General features: G+C 38.5%; 1 protein-coding gene across 1 annotated transcript in view; it reads left to right on the top strand.

Moving 5' to 3' along the window:
- Window positions 1-16,189, top strand: part of ATP10B (ATPase phospholipid transporting 10B (putative)) — a 128,672-nt gene extending 112,483 nt beyond the window's left edge. The window contains exons 14-22 of the mRNA XM_075859938.1: window positions 1,070-1,254; window positions 4,438-4,747; window positions 5,425-5,501; window positions 7,780-7,905; window positions 10,427-10,627; window positions 11,035-11,115; window positions 12,530-12,634; window positions 14,063-14,247; window positions 14,765-16,189. Of these exons, the coding sequence (XP_075716053.1) occupies window positions 1,070-1,254; window positions 4,438-4,747; window positions 5,425-5,501; window positions 7,780-7,905; window positions 10,427-10,627; window positions 11,035-11,115; window positions 12,530-12,634; window positions 14,063-14,247; window positions 14,765-15,137 (1,643 nt within the window). The 3' untranslated portion in view covers window positions 15,138-16,189. The remainder of the gene's footprint in view (window positions 1-1,069; window positions 1,255-4,437; window positions 4,748-5,424; window positions 5,502-7,779; window positions 7,906-10,426; window positions 10,628-11,034; window positions 11,116-12,529; window positions 12,635-14,062; window positions 14,248-14,764) is intronic.
- The last annotated feature ends 1,057 nt before the right edge of the window (window positions 16,190-17,246 follow it).

Below are 17,246 nucleotides of genomic sequence, written 5' to 3'. Positions count from 1 at the left end.
CAGCAGTCACCGTAATTATGAATATTCTGCGTAAGACCTTGCCTAGAGACAAACATTTTAATCTAAAGCTGCTTTTAGCATGGGTGCACCTTGTTCTGGAATGGTATGGTTCATCATTGTGGGAGATATGATTCAAGAACAACCTTAGTCATACCTGACATTTATTTTAGTCTTTACTGTAAAAGCGCTTTCTGAGTATTAATATAAATCACCAGGAGCTATTTACAGGAATTAGGAAACTGGTTGGGGGACATTTATCTATCTATAGATATCTGGTCTTCTAGATTTCCCGTTGACTGTTCCTCTCCCTGCAGAGGCATGTCTGCTGTTAGCAGCTACGAGGCTGAATCAACTAATCCATTTACTGAATATCAGCCTCTGGTCCTCAGCCCTATGTAAACTAGTCCTTACAGATAGAGCTAGAACATGGAGGTACTGCAAGATTAATATCCTGGTACACTGACAATGATGTTGCCATAAGGAGCAAAGAGCTTGTATACATGTCAAGTGACCTCAGTGTTAACTATAGGTGGGAGGCCTAGAAAAAGGTTTTGCCCATAAATCCGGGACCTTCAAACTACTCCACTGAAATTAGATACTTAAGATATGACTTAAAACATGATGCCTCCTACTTGTATAGTAAGGAACAGACATCTACGTTAGATATATGGCATGCCTCTCCAGCTTTATATATATATATATATATATATATATATATATTAGTAAATGGTCTAGAAGAAGGAATGACTTAATAGGGTATTTTGGAGCGAAACCTATTTGTGTCCTTTCCAAAGTTACTCTATGAAGCCATTGTGTTACACCTTTTGATGATCTTCTTTACAGGATTGTTTGTTTTTCTTTTGTGGTCACTTAGTGTTTGATCTTTGGTGCCATTCGTGTGTCTGACTCCATGCCTGGCTTATACCAATATTTTCTCAAGACATTTCAAATAAAATATTATAAAAAAATTAGTATTTAATATTTAGTATATAAATGAGTATGAATTAATATATGTATATGTGTGTGTATGTATATATATTTAAGTAGTTTTTTTATGACCATTACTAAGGTGCAACAGGTATCGAAGACCGTCTTCAGGAGGGCGTTCCAGACACCATTGCTGCTTTGAGAGAAGCTGGTATCAACATCTGGGTGCTGACTGGTGACAAACAAGAAACTGCCATTAATATTGCTTACTCTTGCCAACTTCTGGATCAGAGTGACATGGTTTTTACAATCAATACTGAGAGTAAGGTGTGTGGGATTGTGGTTACATGGGTGACAATTGTATTCAGGGCTGGATTATAGCATGTGAAAAAGGGGGCAAATGCCTTAGGACGTCAACCATTTAGGGGTCTCTACCAGTCCATAACAACCTTATGCATTGTACTCTAAACATCCTCCCTGGCAGGTCATCTTACATGGATACCAAGGTGACAGTCATAGTGTTAAGGCCCTATTACACCGGCCTATTTTGGCAGGTGCAGCGAGCGCCGATCAACAAGACATCGTTGATCGTTGCTCGCTTGCTCCTGTCACAAGGAGCTATGGATGGGGACGAGCAATCTGAGTAACGACCGCTTGTCCCCAGATTATCGAGCGTTTTTTCGTTCATCTGCTGATCGCTGCCCTGTTTACACAGGGCAATTATCAGCAACAAGCGTTCTATGAAGGCTTGTCCTCCCGATAATCGTCCAGTGTAAAACCCCCTTTAGTTAGGCACTAGTATTTGAGTACAGTATGGCACGATTATGTAGGCATTATATGGCCATATTATGTGGGCATTGTATTTTTTTGGGCACTTAATGGGGGCTTAATAAGGCAGCAGAAGGCACAATTATTTGGGAAGTATTAAACCTGTACAACTCATCATTTTAATTCTCCCTAAAAATGTGAAATAGCCACATACATGTTTTGCCCAGCATCAATCTTGATCCGGCCTGGAGCGTGTCTTATTTTTTGACATCGTCCCAGCTTTTGTAGACCCTATTTTTAAAGTATTGATTAAAAGCTCTTATAAATGTGTTTTATATAATTGCTAGAAAAAATAAGTGAACCCTTTGAATTTACTTGAATTTCTGCATTGATTGATAACAAATCAAAACACATTTAATTAGTAAAGTCACAATTATAGACACACACAATCTCACTAAACTAATAACACAAACATTTGTACTGTCTTTTATTTACCACATTGAGTAAACGTCCACAGTGCAGGGAGAAAAAACGTAACGTTATTTAATAGCCTATAGATCCCCCTTTAGCAGCAATCACCTCCACCAAACGTTTCCTGTAGCTGCAAATAAGATTTGCACAAGGATGGGGAGGAATGTTGGACTCAAATGTGTTTCAGTTTATCAATATTTCGGGGCTGCCTTGCGTGCACAGTCCTCTTCAGATCAAGCCACAGCATCTCGCTAGGGTTAAGGTGTGGACTCTGACTAGTTAATTTACTCGTGTGCTTTGGGACATTGTCTTGTTGTATCACCAAATGTCTTTTCAGCTTGAGGTAAAGGACTGCTGCCCTTACATTGTCCTGTAAAATATTTGGATAAATCTTTGAATTAATTGTTCCCTCAATGATCGCAAGGCGTTTAGACCCTGAGGAAGCAAAGCAGCCCCCTAACTATGATGCTCCCACCACCATGCTTCCCAGTTAGGATGATGATTTGATGTTGGTGTGTGCTGTCCTTTTTCCTCCAAACATAGCCTTGCGCATTTATGCTAAAAAGTTCCAATTTTGTCTCATCCGGCCAGAGAACATTTCCCCAGAAGCATTGTGGTACACCCAAACTAAAGACCGGTCGCAATGTTGTTGTTTTTTGGATAATAGCGGCTTCTTTCGTGGTATCCTTCCATGAATACAGTTTTTGTTCCGTCTTTTTCAAATAGTGGACACAGCAACAGAGATTTTTGCAGTCTTCAGTAGGTGTTTTGCCATTACCCTTGGGTTTTTTTCTCACCTTTTTCAGGATTGCTTGTTGTGCTCTTGGAGTGATCTTAACAGGCCGTCATTTTCCTAGGAAGAGTAACAACCGTGCTCCAGAATCTGCCATAGAAAGACATTTTTACCTATTTGATCATATTGTTTTCCCAGAGATCAGTAGTAACAGAGGGGTCCGGAAGCCACTTATACCCCCTATATTTAGACAGCATTTAGTCAAACATGAATACAGTTTATTGTGGGATAGTTCTGGGCCAAACAATCATTCAGCCAACAGTTGACGGTCTGTGGCCTAAATGAATATCATTTTATTATATTGAGAATTTGCATTGATATATACTCTTGTTCGTGACAAATATCTGAGCAATTAAATTTTTTTCAGTTTTATTATTTCTAGCATATCAGAAAATTACATTGGTGGAGGCATGGGGGTTGGAACTACCAGTACTGCCTGCCGCTAGAGTATTGCCATAGCTTTCAATTTATGCATGGACATCTCACAATTGAAATCAATAGGATTCTATCCATGGCCTTTCAGAGCTTTGGAAATGTGTTTGATCAGGACTAAAGTGATCAAATCTCTCATTTTCTGATGGGTGCTGTTTATTTAGGGTATCATACATGGCCGACTCAAGGCATCTTGGGCGACAGAGCAACAATGGGTCTACTGTCTACCATCACAAGCATAAAGCATGTTTACTCAGGTCACCATTGGCCCCCCAAACCCAGTGGGCCCTAGTTGTTGATGCCAACCTTGGCATTAGTGGGGGTTTCTAACTCCTAGACCCCATACCAGTGTAATTCTCTAACAGATGTACTTGATCAAAGTGAAGAACCCCTTTAAGATAGAAATCGTTATGTTACTCTGAGGCGACTAAAGAAAAAAAATATATATTCTTCCTCTTCCTTGTACAATACCCGACGGAACACAGTCCAAACCTCAACAGATTACACATTGTTAAACACATATGTGACGCACGCAAATCTGTTTGTAAAGTGTCTTTTACAAACAGCTGGGTGACATGGCGGGATTGCGCCCAAGAGCTTAAATAAAATTGATAACTAAGAGACGCACAAAGTGCTTGACAAACTCGGGCGTGCCTCAGGCGTGCCTCACCTTTTTAGATGTAATAATATTTAAAGACTTGCTTTTTTAGACCAATTGTTTAAGGAAATGCAAGTACGGATGTAGCAGTGCTAATGTCATTGAACTTTTACTTTTGTCACTGATCTAGGGTAACAGAGGGAAAACCACAAACTCATATTTACTGCATAGGAATCTCAGCACTACTACATCTGTACTTAGTAAAGGGCATTGCCATGCTGTAACATCCCACAGCCGACTTTTCACTGTGAGGCAAAAAAAAGTAATTTTTGCAAATCTTGGTCAATTCTAGTTGCTTCAGACAAAATAGTTTCTAATGTAGTCTATAGAGTCGTGTGTGTCTCTAGCTATGATGAAACTTCTAATATTGTATGTATTGGTGTCATAGGAAACCTGTGAGTCGATCTTGGACTGCACTCTTGAAGAGGTCAAAAAGTTTTTCCCTGAGAAAAAGAAGAGATGTTTCTTTAAAAAGCAAAAGACAGAAGATTGTGAGACGACGATGGCTCGCCCTGAGGTCGGACTGGTGATTGATGGGAGGACTTTAACAATTATCTTTCAAGGGGGCTTGGAGGACAAATTTTTGGAATTGACCAAGTATTGTCGTTCTGTCTTGTGCTGTCGTGCTACGCCTCTGCAGAAGAGTATGGTGGTCAAACTGGTGCGCGACAAGCTAAACGTGATGACGCTTTCCATAGGTAACTATTATGTAAACTCTAGGAAGAACTGCAAATATTTATAAGTATTCATAATAGGTAAGAAATCACCTACAGCAAGAACTTCCTGACATCTATTCACACAAAATACACTCCAATGTTCTTATTTTATTTATGTGATAACTGCAGTACATCCAAACACATGGAGTCCATGTCACTTTCAGCAGCAAAAACCCTCCTGTTGCTACCTGGAAACTGTCAACAAGTAGGTTACTCACTGGATCATCCTTATCATCCATATTGGTTGTTTCCATATCTTTCTTTGACTTTAAAAGAGAGTGACTATGCTTGTGCAGCTAATTTTAATAAGGACAATACGGAACATGTAGCCTGCTTGCTGGCTGTTTTCAGCTAGCAGCAGAATTTAGTTTCTACTCTGCACTAACTGTAAAGATAGCCATAGCATTATTTAATTTCATAATAGTTCTCACGTATAAATATGCTAATTCTGCTTGTCACCATGGTTCTTATCTAAAGACAAAAAATATTGGTAAATCCCTGTATAGTGGAGAATCAAAAAGGTTAATGTTTATGCGTATTTTTATATGTTTTTATCACAGTAATCAGTCACTGTGTATCGTATAGCTACAATATGTCACGATATGAAATATATAATATTGAGACCTTTTAACGTGGCAACTTTTCATAATGTTTCTTAGGTGACGGTGCTAATGACGTCAGTATGATTCAGTGCGCAGACATCGGGATTGGGATTTCTGGCCAAGAAGGCATGCAGGTACATTCCAAGATGATAATTCACAAAATTGCCCCTAGATTATAGCGATAAATTCCCCCTCCCCCATGTCATTTTGCATCCATTTCATGGGTGATGCGAATCGTGTTATTTAGACACCATTGGTCCACTTCTGTGTTCCTTTCTGCCCTTTAATTGCCTGGTAATTAATGGGAGCAAGTAAGGGAACAATGCACCTTATACATATCGTAGAAGAATATACAGCCTCGTGGTGATTTGATCACAAGCTAAATTGGGCCTGTGTTTATTTATCCACAGAGAATAATATTACCAACATTCAAGAGCCCCTTATCCCTTCACCCTCCTAAAGGGTTACCTCAAAGGCATACCTCCTTAAATTCAGAACCATGGTACTATGCAATGGGACAAAAAAAATATTCTCTGCTTGTTTTATACTCTTGTTAGTTAGAAGAACTGCTCCCCTTTTGCTGTTTAAAAACTTAATGTGAAACTTAAAAAAAAATGTTGACCCTTGAACTTCAGTATGCTTTCGTACTCTAAATAGGTTCCCAATTCTGTGCTGATTAATGTAATAATTTATTTTTATAGCCGTCCTGCTTTGTTTTAATGATAGAGATTCAGATTATTTGCATAGACATGAAGAATATATTTTTGACTGCCTGCAGCCACCACTGGGGGGAGCTTACTGCACTGTTTTATTATTGAGTTCAATCTATAAACAGTATTCAGCAAGCTCATAAGCCCCCCCTAGTGGTGCCTGCAGGAAGGCACATTTTTTTCATTGAACTTTATTACTATGTAGAGAATTTTGTAAAAAAACAGACCTATAAAGATATTAAGAAGTTGATAATTACATACTGTTGAGCCTAAAAGTAAGGCCCTGTGCACATTAATTGCCTACGTTTAACGTATATGTCACAAAAAAGCGCCAAACGTATACGTTAGGCGTTCATCACAGCCCAAGTTTATCAGTGGCATCCGTTACCTGTAAGCTATAATGATATCTATTTAATGGATACGTCACAAACTCTCTTGACCCTGTTCATGCCGTATAATTATATCCCCTTAATGCATAGACTATGGGTGATGTATGGCGTTCGTCCCTGGCCTCCGTTTAACGCATACGTTGGGAAGTGACATAACTTTATTTAGATGGACAGTTAGTCTGGAGCTTACCGATGCAGCAGAGGCCGCCCTGCCCTCCAACTCTGACCTCCCTGTCGGGCAATGTCAACTCTGTGGGATCCTTTAAGATCCACACCAAAAAGCCTCTACCTCCACAGCGGCTTTATTGCACCCTCCGAGTAGCCGGAGTCGCTGACGGCAATTTCAGCCCAGGGAAGCTCCGTCACTAAAGGGTAGCGTGCTGCGCTGGGAAGCACCAGTAATAACTGTCCATATATGACCGTATTGATCATCAATATAATTAGTGACAGGTAGTTAAGAAAAAGTTTGAGGTTTCTTAGTACATGGAAAACTTTTTCTGAACCATTCATGAGAAGCTGATTTAATTTATACAATTCTTTCTGTTGCCTCTAGGGGGAGCTAATTGCATATGAGTTTATTAAAGAGTTCAATGGGAGCTGTATAAATCGGTATGCAATGAGCTCCCTCTAGTGGCAGGTTCAGGTAGGCAGAATTTTATCATTTAATTCTATGTTTTTAAACAGGAGCTGGGAATTTGGATTTGTATAAAAAAAAAAAACAGTTCTGTACTTTATAAAGAATTGTGGACCTAATTTAAATACACAGAATTACATTTTCCTGCCCTAAATATTCTCTAGTAACCCCCCCCCCCGCCCCCACCAGGAATATTAGGAATATTACCAATTGTCTGTATACTTTCGGACATTCAGTATAAAGGGAGATGGGCATTTTTCCATCGTGCCTACAACACATACAACACAAACTTCTTTGAAAGTCATGTGTTTATATCATTCTGCTTCAAGAAGGAGACACTGTATTTTATGTATTTTTTTTCTCTGCTTTGCTATATTTACGATGTTGCGTCCTTTAGACAATGTTCAGTTATGCTTGGATTCCATATATTACATATTTGTGAGTTGAAATGACACTTCAACAATGCTTGTAATGTATATGTTTTATTGTTATACCTCATTGACCTTGTTTGCCAAACTTAATAAAACTAAGTGAAACCTATAAATCCTGTGTTTAATCCTGCGACCCTTATCATTAAATATCTCCAATTCTGGGAAACCTTTCCGTCCACATTTCTCGTTATTTTTTCCTTAGAAGACATCCTCCCTCCATAGATTAGTAATATGTATTTTCGTTCCAGGCTGTAATGTCCAGTGATTTTGCCATATCTCGCTTCAAGCATTTAAAGAAACTATTGCTCGTCCACGGTCATTGGTGCTACACTCGACTGGCAAAAATGGTCATCTACTTCTTCTATAAAAACGTGGTATGTTTTCTTATATGATGTAGATGTCCTAACTACAATGACTGAAACCGGAAAGTGCATGAATAATAATTCTGTATATAAAATGAAGCCCAGCTTTACCTGAGCATGTAAAGGACAGCTGGATAAGGGGTATACATACCATGTATGCAACCTGTGAAGCTGCATAGGGGCCAAGTAGATAAGGGGCGGCAGATTCCTGTTGTAGGATTGCATGCTGATGGCCTACCGGTGGATTGTTAGAGACCTAAGAGGAGTGATCTATAATAAACTAATTGAAGCCAAGGGGCCCATATACTTGCAAATTCTTACACAGGGGCCCTCTGCTCTGTTTCCACAGCAGGAACATTCATTGCTATGGACAACACTCCTTCCTTTTTTTTAATTTTTTCATACAATAGAAATGAAGAATGCTTTTGTTTTGTCTGCTTAGCATGGAAACAAATCTCCACCTGTGTTTTGACATCAATATAATGTTATAGTCCAGGATCAGGTACGGGAGACACCTGTATGAAACCCTCTCCAATGATGTGCAGCTGTCTCGAGTTTTTCTTGAGAGTTGGTTTCTGAGTAATCTATGTATTGTCAGTAATTGATTGTGGCATCCATCAAATTAAATGAGTGCTAATAATTTGCATACACAACACATTATTTATGATGGTTACAGTTTCAGACAATGCTAATGTAAGAAAATGTGTGAAGATGTAACATGAAATTATATTCGCTTTTAGTTGTCCTGGCAACCATTATTTTTTTCAAATTCCTGTATTTTTTTTTTCCTGCCGCAGTTCATATTGAGCACTTTTTTTATTTATTTTTTAAAGTTTAATAATGCAAATGATGTGATTACTGAAAATGAACCTAATTTGAATAAATTAATCGTGCACAGATAGAATTCCTACATCTTTACATTCAAAGTGAAAAGAAGAACAAAAAAAGAACTGCAACTGAAAATAAAGACGTACTTTCTTTGTTTCATATTTAATGAGGGATAAAGACTTAAAGCCAAGAAAAATCTTTAAACAGTTTCCTTCTTCCGGTATTATTACTGTTCAATAGAAGACAAACTCATTAATCTTAAACCGCTTGCCACCAATATAAAAGCTCCAGTATCTTACCCATTAACTTATGAATACTCTAATCATGTTTATAAATGAATGTGATTCTTCCACTGGGATAATGGATCCGCAGAATTGAGATCAATTCTTCTTAGTTTGTTGTTAAAACATTTATTCAGAAGCCCGTCCTCTCCTGCAGCAGCTCACCCCTCCCTCATTATAACAGATGATTATTGTGGATTTCCGCTGCCAGACCCATGGTGATCAGTTGATCGCCAGCAGGTCCTCATTCAGAGAAGAAGTTGTTCTCAGGTTGTTTCAGTAATGATGGCATAACATGAGGAAATGCTATCAATGTCTGATTGGCAGGGGTCCAACTGATGTGATCCCCCACAATCACAAGAACAAATTACATTTCTTGTCAGCTCCGCCTTCTCAGTAGGCCATGTGGTCAGCCATGGACTATAATGACCTGACGATGTGGATTCTAGAGAAAAAAAGCCATCAGAAACCATTTTTTTTGTCACCTATGTCAACCCTGTTTTAGGCGTCCTTCAAATGTATATCAAATAACAGACCACCAGAAATTTTTTAACTTACTATGATGCTCAAAATTAGGTTTTTCCTAATTCCCGGAGATTTGGATTTGGGGCAGGCAGACTGTTTTCTGTTTACACATATCTTAATGGGATTCTGTCAGGAGGTATTACTCTACCAAATGGCTGACACTGCTAGGTAGCTATCGGGGAATATACTCGTGTTGAAGATGTTACTGCTTACATCTGCCGTCTGCCAAAAACTGTAGAACCAGTAAGTATCCATCATCTAGGGCTCCGACCCCTCCCCTTTACAGTTGATTGACTGCTCTGCTTGTATGACTATGAAGACCAGCATAGCCGTCAATCAACTGCATGGTGGAGGGGAGTGGTTGGAGCTATAGATGGCGGACACTCACATGCCAGAAATAAACTTATTTTTTACACTGAGGCAAGCAGTAACCTCTTCAATTGACAGACTTATGTTAAACTATACATAGATCAAATGAAATGTATTATCTTTCAACCATCTCAATCTGCCCCATGCCTTTACTATCACATAACTACAGTCCTACAAGCCTTCAGCTAAGAAGTAACATTTCAATCCACTTTACATGACTTTTCCCTTATAAGTCCCTTATATCATTTTCTGTTTGAGAAAGCGATCAAAAAAGTTTCCCAATTCTTTCCCATTCCTGTCAGTGCTCATGGTCTTTTCAATTTCTTAATCTCTTGATCATACCTTAGGTATAGTTGCTAGTATACCAGGTGTTGTATCAAGAATATTTGTCCTCCATGATGTTCAGCTTCACATGGACATTAGTTATTACTCACATTGACCATGTTTTCTCCTAACAATTGTTTATCCCATTTCTTCAATTCTGGCTATTGAATAACATTGTTCATATGTTGTTCTTTTGTTCTGGCCAGGCATATGTCAACCTCCTGTTCTGGTTCCAGTTCTTCTGTGGCTTCTCAGGTACCACAATGATTGACTATTGGCAGATGATCTTCTTCAATCTCTTCTTCACTTCTGTGCCTCCACTTGTTTTTGGAGTAATGGATAAGGATGTATCAGCAGAAATACTTATGCGTTTGCCGGAGCTTTACAAAAGTGGACAGCAGTCTGAGGTATACTATGTCAACTTCAAATAAGCCTTGTTTTATTTCACATCCAAAGCTGTCAAAATGATGATATTTTTCTTTGACTCTGATTACTCTAGGCAAATTGTATCCATGAAGAAGCATATTAATTTTACACAGCGAGCCAAATTGCTTTTGTTCTCTATTTGAACAACCATGTTAATATTTAATTGAATAAATGATATACTTTCCTCTGAGTTCTAAAATAGCAACATATAGACCTTGAGTGACTTGGGGAATTTTTTTAAAATTATATTCAGTGGATTCCAAAAAAGAGTAAATATAATCATCCTACTACTTCTATATTAAAATTATACTGTACAAGTGGTTTGTTTAGTCTCCATGCTCGAAGTGGAGGTTTCTTGGCAATGTTGACCGTATGTTTCTCATTCTAGTCATACAGGTTGTCTACCTTTTGGATAGCCATACTGGATGCCTTTTATCAAAGTCTTGTCTTCTTCTTTGTTCCTTATCTTGTGAGTACTTTATTTTGTCTAAATATATTGAATGTGGGTTATCATGGTATATTTAATAAATGTTTTGTCCATGGCATGGTCAATGTCTGCAGATGACTGAAACATTGAATGAAGCAAATCAATGACTGAAAATTGAGGATGTTCTCTGTTTGTAACATACAGCAAACACAAAAAATGTAATGAGTAAAAAGTAATGAGCTCTCAGTAGAAGGATATAAAAAGGAAATTGTTAATACGTGGAAAATCTTTAAAACAGGTGGTCAAAAATTAAGCTATACATAGTTTTTCCAGGAGCTATAGTTTTGACCGGAATGGGTTTTCCCAGAGCTGTTTTTAGGAGGTATAACTACTGTATACATGGATGTTCCCAGAGGTATAGCTAGGCGTGGGTGTTCCTGGAGGTATAGCTAGGCGTGGGTGTTCCTGGAGGTATAGCTAGGCGTGGGTGTTCCTGGAGGTATAGCTAGGCGTGGGTGTTCCTGGAGGTATAGCTAGGCATGGGTGTTCCTGGAGGGATAGCTAGGCGTGGGTGTTCCCGGTGGGATAGCTAGGCGAGGGTGTTCCTGGTGGGATAGCTAGGCGAGGGTGTTCCTGGAGGGATAGCTGGACGTGGGTGTTCCCAGAGGGATAACAAGGTGTGGGTGTTTCTGAAGGTATAGCTAGGTGTGGGTGTTCCCGGAGGTATAGCTAGGCAAGAGTGTTCCCTGAGGTATAGCTAGGCGAGGGTGTTCCCGGAGGGATAGCTAGGCGTGGGTGTTCCTGAAGGTATAGCTACATGTGGGTTCCTGGAACACCCACACTCAAGGAGGTATAGCAATGCATGGATGTTCCTAGAGCTATGGTTATGTATGAGTGTTCCTTGGAGGTATACTCATGTGTTTCCAATTATATTAGTTATGCGTGGATATTACTGGTATGTGGTTGGCTTTTTACTCTACATAAATCAGTAAGAAATATTAGGATATTTTAGTGTTGTGGTTTAATTTAAGGAAAATATTCCACTGATTGATTTATCCTTTAGTACTTATTGCAATAAGGGCAACGTGCATGGCAGGAGAACACATGGGGGGGGGGGGTGATAGGAGGCCACTTTTGCATGAGGCTAGACTATCTGGCACTATGGTCCTGATTAAAAAGTAAAAAGTAGGACAATGACTATGTTAGATAGATAGATAGATAGATAGATAGATAGATAGATAGATAGATAGATAGATAGATAGATAGATAGATAGATAGATAATGTAGCTAGATAGACAGACAGATGTGGTAATAGGGTATTTAGAAATTACAGGAATTCTCTAATGTACAAGCATGCATTGATTTTTTGTTCCTTAATAATTAAACCTACACTAAACTGTTGGTAACGTTTCTTAAAGAACCAGTGATAATGTTTGCTCTTTTTATTCTTTTCTAGACGTACTATAAATCTGGGATTGATCTTTATTCATTTGGCACTCCTATGAACACTTCCGCCCTTCTTACTATAGTACTCCATCTCGCCATTGAGATTAAAAATTGGGTAAATTTTGCAGTGGAAGTGTTTTTTTATTTCTGTTTGGTGTAATATATAATTAGTAGTAGCTTGTTCGTCTCATGTTTAAAGATTTTTGTTGAGAAATAATAGACAGACTGGTAAAGTAAACACCGAGCTCCGGATCAGTCTAATTCAATCAATGCCAACATTGATTCCTACTGCTCTGCTGATAATATACAATAATCTTTCAGTACCATGTAGAGATTTCTTAATGGCACACTATGCTCTTTTAAACAGTAGGCTCTGAATTGCTATACATGAATCTGGTGCAATAAATAAGGCCCTTTTACACAACATTTTTGTTGGCTATGTTAGAAAAGGATAGAAATAGTATAGGAAAAATGTATCCAAACGTGTCATACCCATAGGGTTTTATGGGCCAAAGATATCAAATCATTGTCATCTGCATACGTTTTTTGTTTTTTTTGGTAAATGTATGCAGATGTACAGCCATACGCGTGGTATGAATGAGGCCTATATCTGAATCATAACCCTTATCTAATAATGATGTGTTTAGCAAAGTTAGTCTTCTTACTCAGCAATATACAGTTAATGGAACACTTTGGATAAAACTCATACACTGTGTTTTGCCTGGGTGAGGCATTGCATGACTCAGGGATTCAAAGAGCACTAAAAAAAGAATCCCTGTGCCATGTGCCATCTTCTTAGGCTCTTAACACAGTTTATTAATTAAAGTGAACCTATAATACCAGGCTAAAACATACAAGAAAGACTGACATTATATTTCCTTCTTACTTTCCCTGCAGATAGGTAACATGGAATCCAAATTAGTGAAGGTATATACTGTGTGACATCCATAGTATGCACTCCCATAGAAACCAATGAAAATATAATAAAATAAAACCATAGAGACTGGGTGAGCATGTCAGGATGCAGAGCTTTACAGTCCCAACATGCTAAAAAGCAGTTGTCTCCTCAGCTATAGTGCCATGCTACTGAAGAGGCTTTGCTCCTTCCCTGACAAGCAGGACAAAAAGTTATTTCTACTGGCTGCTCTGCAGTGAACATAGGATCACTATGTAGAGATCTGGCTCTCGCTGAGCATGAGTGTCCACCAGCACTAAGCTCATTAGGTGGATGTGCACATTGTTGAACACTTTGAGCACCTGGTGGCGCTGTGCTATGCTAATTAATGTCATAACTACACTGGATCATTTTTTAACAGCATGTAAATGGCACACATTTCTTGTGTTCTTTTTATGATCTATACGCTGAATATGATATTTACTGGTGGGAGAACCCCTTTAAATAACACTGCTTACATATAAGGGAAACCATAGATCTTGCTTTGGTAAATATTGGAAAAATAGATTAAGAATGTTGTCCTCTAATATTATTAATCACATATAGTTTTAATGAATACAAACCCTCATTTGATGTTTTTAATTACAGACAATCGTACATTGGATCACAATGATAGGAAGCGTTGTTGCCTATTTTGTTGTTTCATTGGCATACAGTGCCATATGTGTTTCTTGTGAAGTGCCAACCCCATACTGGATAATGGAACAGCAAATGTCAGACCCTGCCTTTTATTTGGTCTGCATTTTTACACCTGTTCTGGCCCTACTGCCAAGGTAAGCATATTTCCTTATATCTTTATTTGTATGTGGTAAAGTTACCAGTGATTGCCTAGTATGTGAAGATTATGCGAGATGTGTAACAAATCTTACTAGAACAATATTAGGAAAGCGGTAGGAAGAGGTAAAGGCACCGAATTTCAAGCTGTGACCCCCTCTATTAGCCAGAGTGGAGAGCAACTGCAAAGTGCAGCTCCAGCTCTGGAGGACTAAAAATGGTCTCTCTTGAATGGAATGAGCTGCAGTACCAGATACAGCCACACAACATATGGATGTTGCTGTGTCGGGGACTGCAGTAAAGGGTGGAGGGACTCCAGTCACGGCCGATGCACCTTCATTCAGATGATCAAGTGGGTTTCGGGGTTGGCCATCAATGTAAATTCACTGAAAATCCTTTTAAACTTGAAAATAAAATATTTTATTTTAGGTTCTGGGATTGGGGACTTAATGCTTTAGAGGGATAATCTCATGTCAAAGAGTTATATGCTGATCATACATTTTTGTATCTTAACAGGTATTTTATCAAAGCCCTAAGAGGGACATGTGGCGTAGCCCCTACCACGGAGGCTCACAAACTAGATAAACTGAGTAAAGAAGAAAGGGAGTTCAAAATACAGGAATGGAGGGACAAGCACAAGAATGAAATGGCTTCCAACCTTTGCAACTCAAGCGTTAATTGCACAAATGGTTTACCTGCAACTCCAGAGAGAGTGCTTCACAATGTGTGCACACCTAGCCAAGGGGACAGCAATTACAATTCTCCCAGGGATATGGATTATCCAAGACCTACAGCGCCATCTAAAGGGGTTGCAGATCTCTTAAGGGAGAACTCAGAAGACTTCAGCAGAACTAACCACCGAAGGTCTATTAGTACGGTCACTGTTTAGAGACAGATGTTATTGGGAGGTTGCAAGTTGTCTCCCAATGTATAAGTACATATTGGTCAACTGCTGCGTAACCCATATTGGGAAAAAAAAAGAGGTCAACATTGCCACCATGTCCTCAACTGTGAAGTTGTTTTACACACTGGAAACCAATTGTATACATTTAAGTGACTGGTGAAATACAGACTTTTTTACGTGAAGGAATATTAACTATAGAGATCTATGAACCTCTGTGCACGTACTGTACAGATATATACTGGTCCCCAACTTGTCGAGCTGCTGGCAGACAACATTATAACCACACGGTTTCCGGACCAAATTTCTGTTCATTCTATACAATGTAGAGCCTTGTCTCTACATGGACGACTATCTGTATCACAAGTTTACAATTGTTTTCTACCAATGACCTATTAGTCATTTTGCATTACGATTAGACTGCAGTTGACAATGAGCCACTCGACCCATCATTCATAGCCAGTGGATTGCTGTGGATGAACACGGGGATTAGTAGTCTGTGCAAAGTAATTGTGAAAAATCCATTGACTTGAATCATGTTTCCTTAGTCATGTGTGAGTCTTGATTTAATTTGTTTTACTTATTTTAACAATTTGTCAAATTCCAGAATCTACAATTTCTATTGAAATAAAACAACAAGTCACCAGGACATGTTCCCTTTACATTATGTCAGCCATGTGTATCGTGTCCTATTAAAATATCATGGCTCCTTTAATGGCCAATCATGTGCCCAGAGTAAGTGATGGCACTCTCCCTTCCTGACGCTTTAGGACTATTTATTTATTGGATGCATTTGCACCCCATAGTTTTGACATCCTACAGATGCCCTGATATAAAGAGAATCTGTCCTGGCAAAAAAAATCCCTTTACATTAGCCAGGCTTTGTTTTGTTTGATTGTCCAAAATGCACAATCCTGGACGTTAGACTTTTATGCCAAATGTTTGTGCCAAGTGAATATGTTGCTTTCACTGCAAGCCACAAATGCCAATTTACATTTTAAAGAAATTTTAAGACATTTTCTTGATTTGAGCTGCCATGAACCAAGAACACAATATCTAAATCCATGTGTAAAATATATGGCATTTTATAAAATTAGACATTTATCTAGTTCTTTGTTTAATTTATTTATTTTTAGTTTTGCTTTTGTGGCATAATAAAAATCAATAGTTGAAATCCCACATTTAATACACTTAAAGAAAAAATACAATTAGTGAAATGTATTTTTTTTAGTTTTCAAAAATTGATCTCCACTTGTAATGAAAAACAGTCTTGTATGAGCCGGGTAATGCTTTATGTATGGAAGGCTGAGCTTTTAATGGTGTGTGGTTTGCGTCCTTTCCCAGGTACTTCGAATAATGAATGAGAAACAATTTTTATTGCAGTTGCACTTTGCGTCTCCATATCAGTCATATAAATGGAGGATTTTGCAGAACAGACTGTGTATGCTTATTTTTAATTTATAGAGGGTTTTTTTTTCTAATTAAAGGGCTTGTAAAGAATTAAAAAAAACATGGCTGCTGTCTTTCAAAAACACTGCCACACCTGTCCACAGGTTGTGTGTGGTATTGCAGCTCAGCCATACCCACTTCAATGGAGCTGTACTGCAATACCAGGCACAACCCATGGATTGGTACGGCTCAGTTTCAGGAAGATAGCAGCCATGTTTTTGCTAATCCTTACATATTCGATTTCCATCCTCACTCACTGTACGTATTGCACTTTTTTGGTGCTATTAAAATATGAATAATATTGCTCAATAACTACAGTATATGTATTACTTTTGATTTAAGTTCTGTTTACATGGCATTTTTTCTATTGCCTCTGGGTTATGGTGTCTTTGATGGCAAGAATATTATAGTCAGTGCTGCTATTCCTCCTGTCAAAAACCTGGCAGACCACATTGTAAGTCAATGGTATTCATCAGGATTCGTTGGGATTCATTGAGAATGGATCAGTCATACCCGTCATGGCTCAGTTAAAATGGAAGCCCTAATGGATGTGTGAACAGTGCCTTAGCCATTGAAAATCAGGTAAAAAAAAACAATTGCTGGCTGTATATTTTCAAGGCTCCACTGGCATCCATGATCCTATAAAAA

The sequence above is a fragment of the Rhinoderma darwinii genome, chromosome 3 (assembly GCF_050947455.1).
Source record: "Rhinoderma darwinii isolate aRhiDar2 chromosome 3, aRhiDar2.hap1, whole genome shotgun sequence".
NCBI lineage: Eukaryota > Metazoa > Chordata > Amphibia > Anura > Rhinodermatidae > Rhinoderma > Rhinoderma darwinii.
The sequence above is the reverse complement of the archived record's forward strand: the minus strand, read 5'-3'. Positions and strand labels throughout refer to the sequence as shown.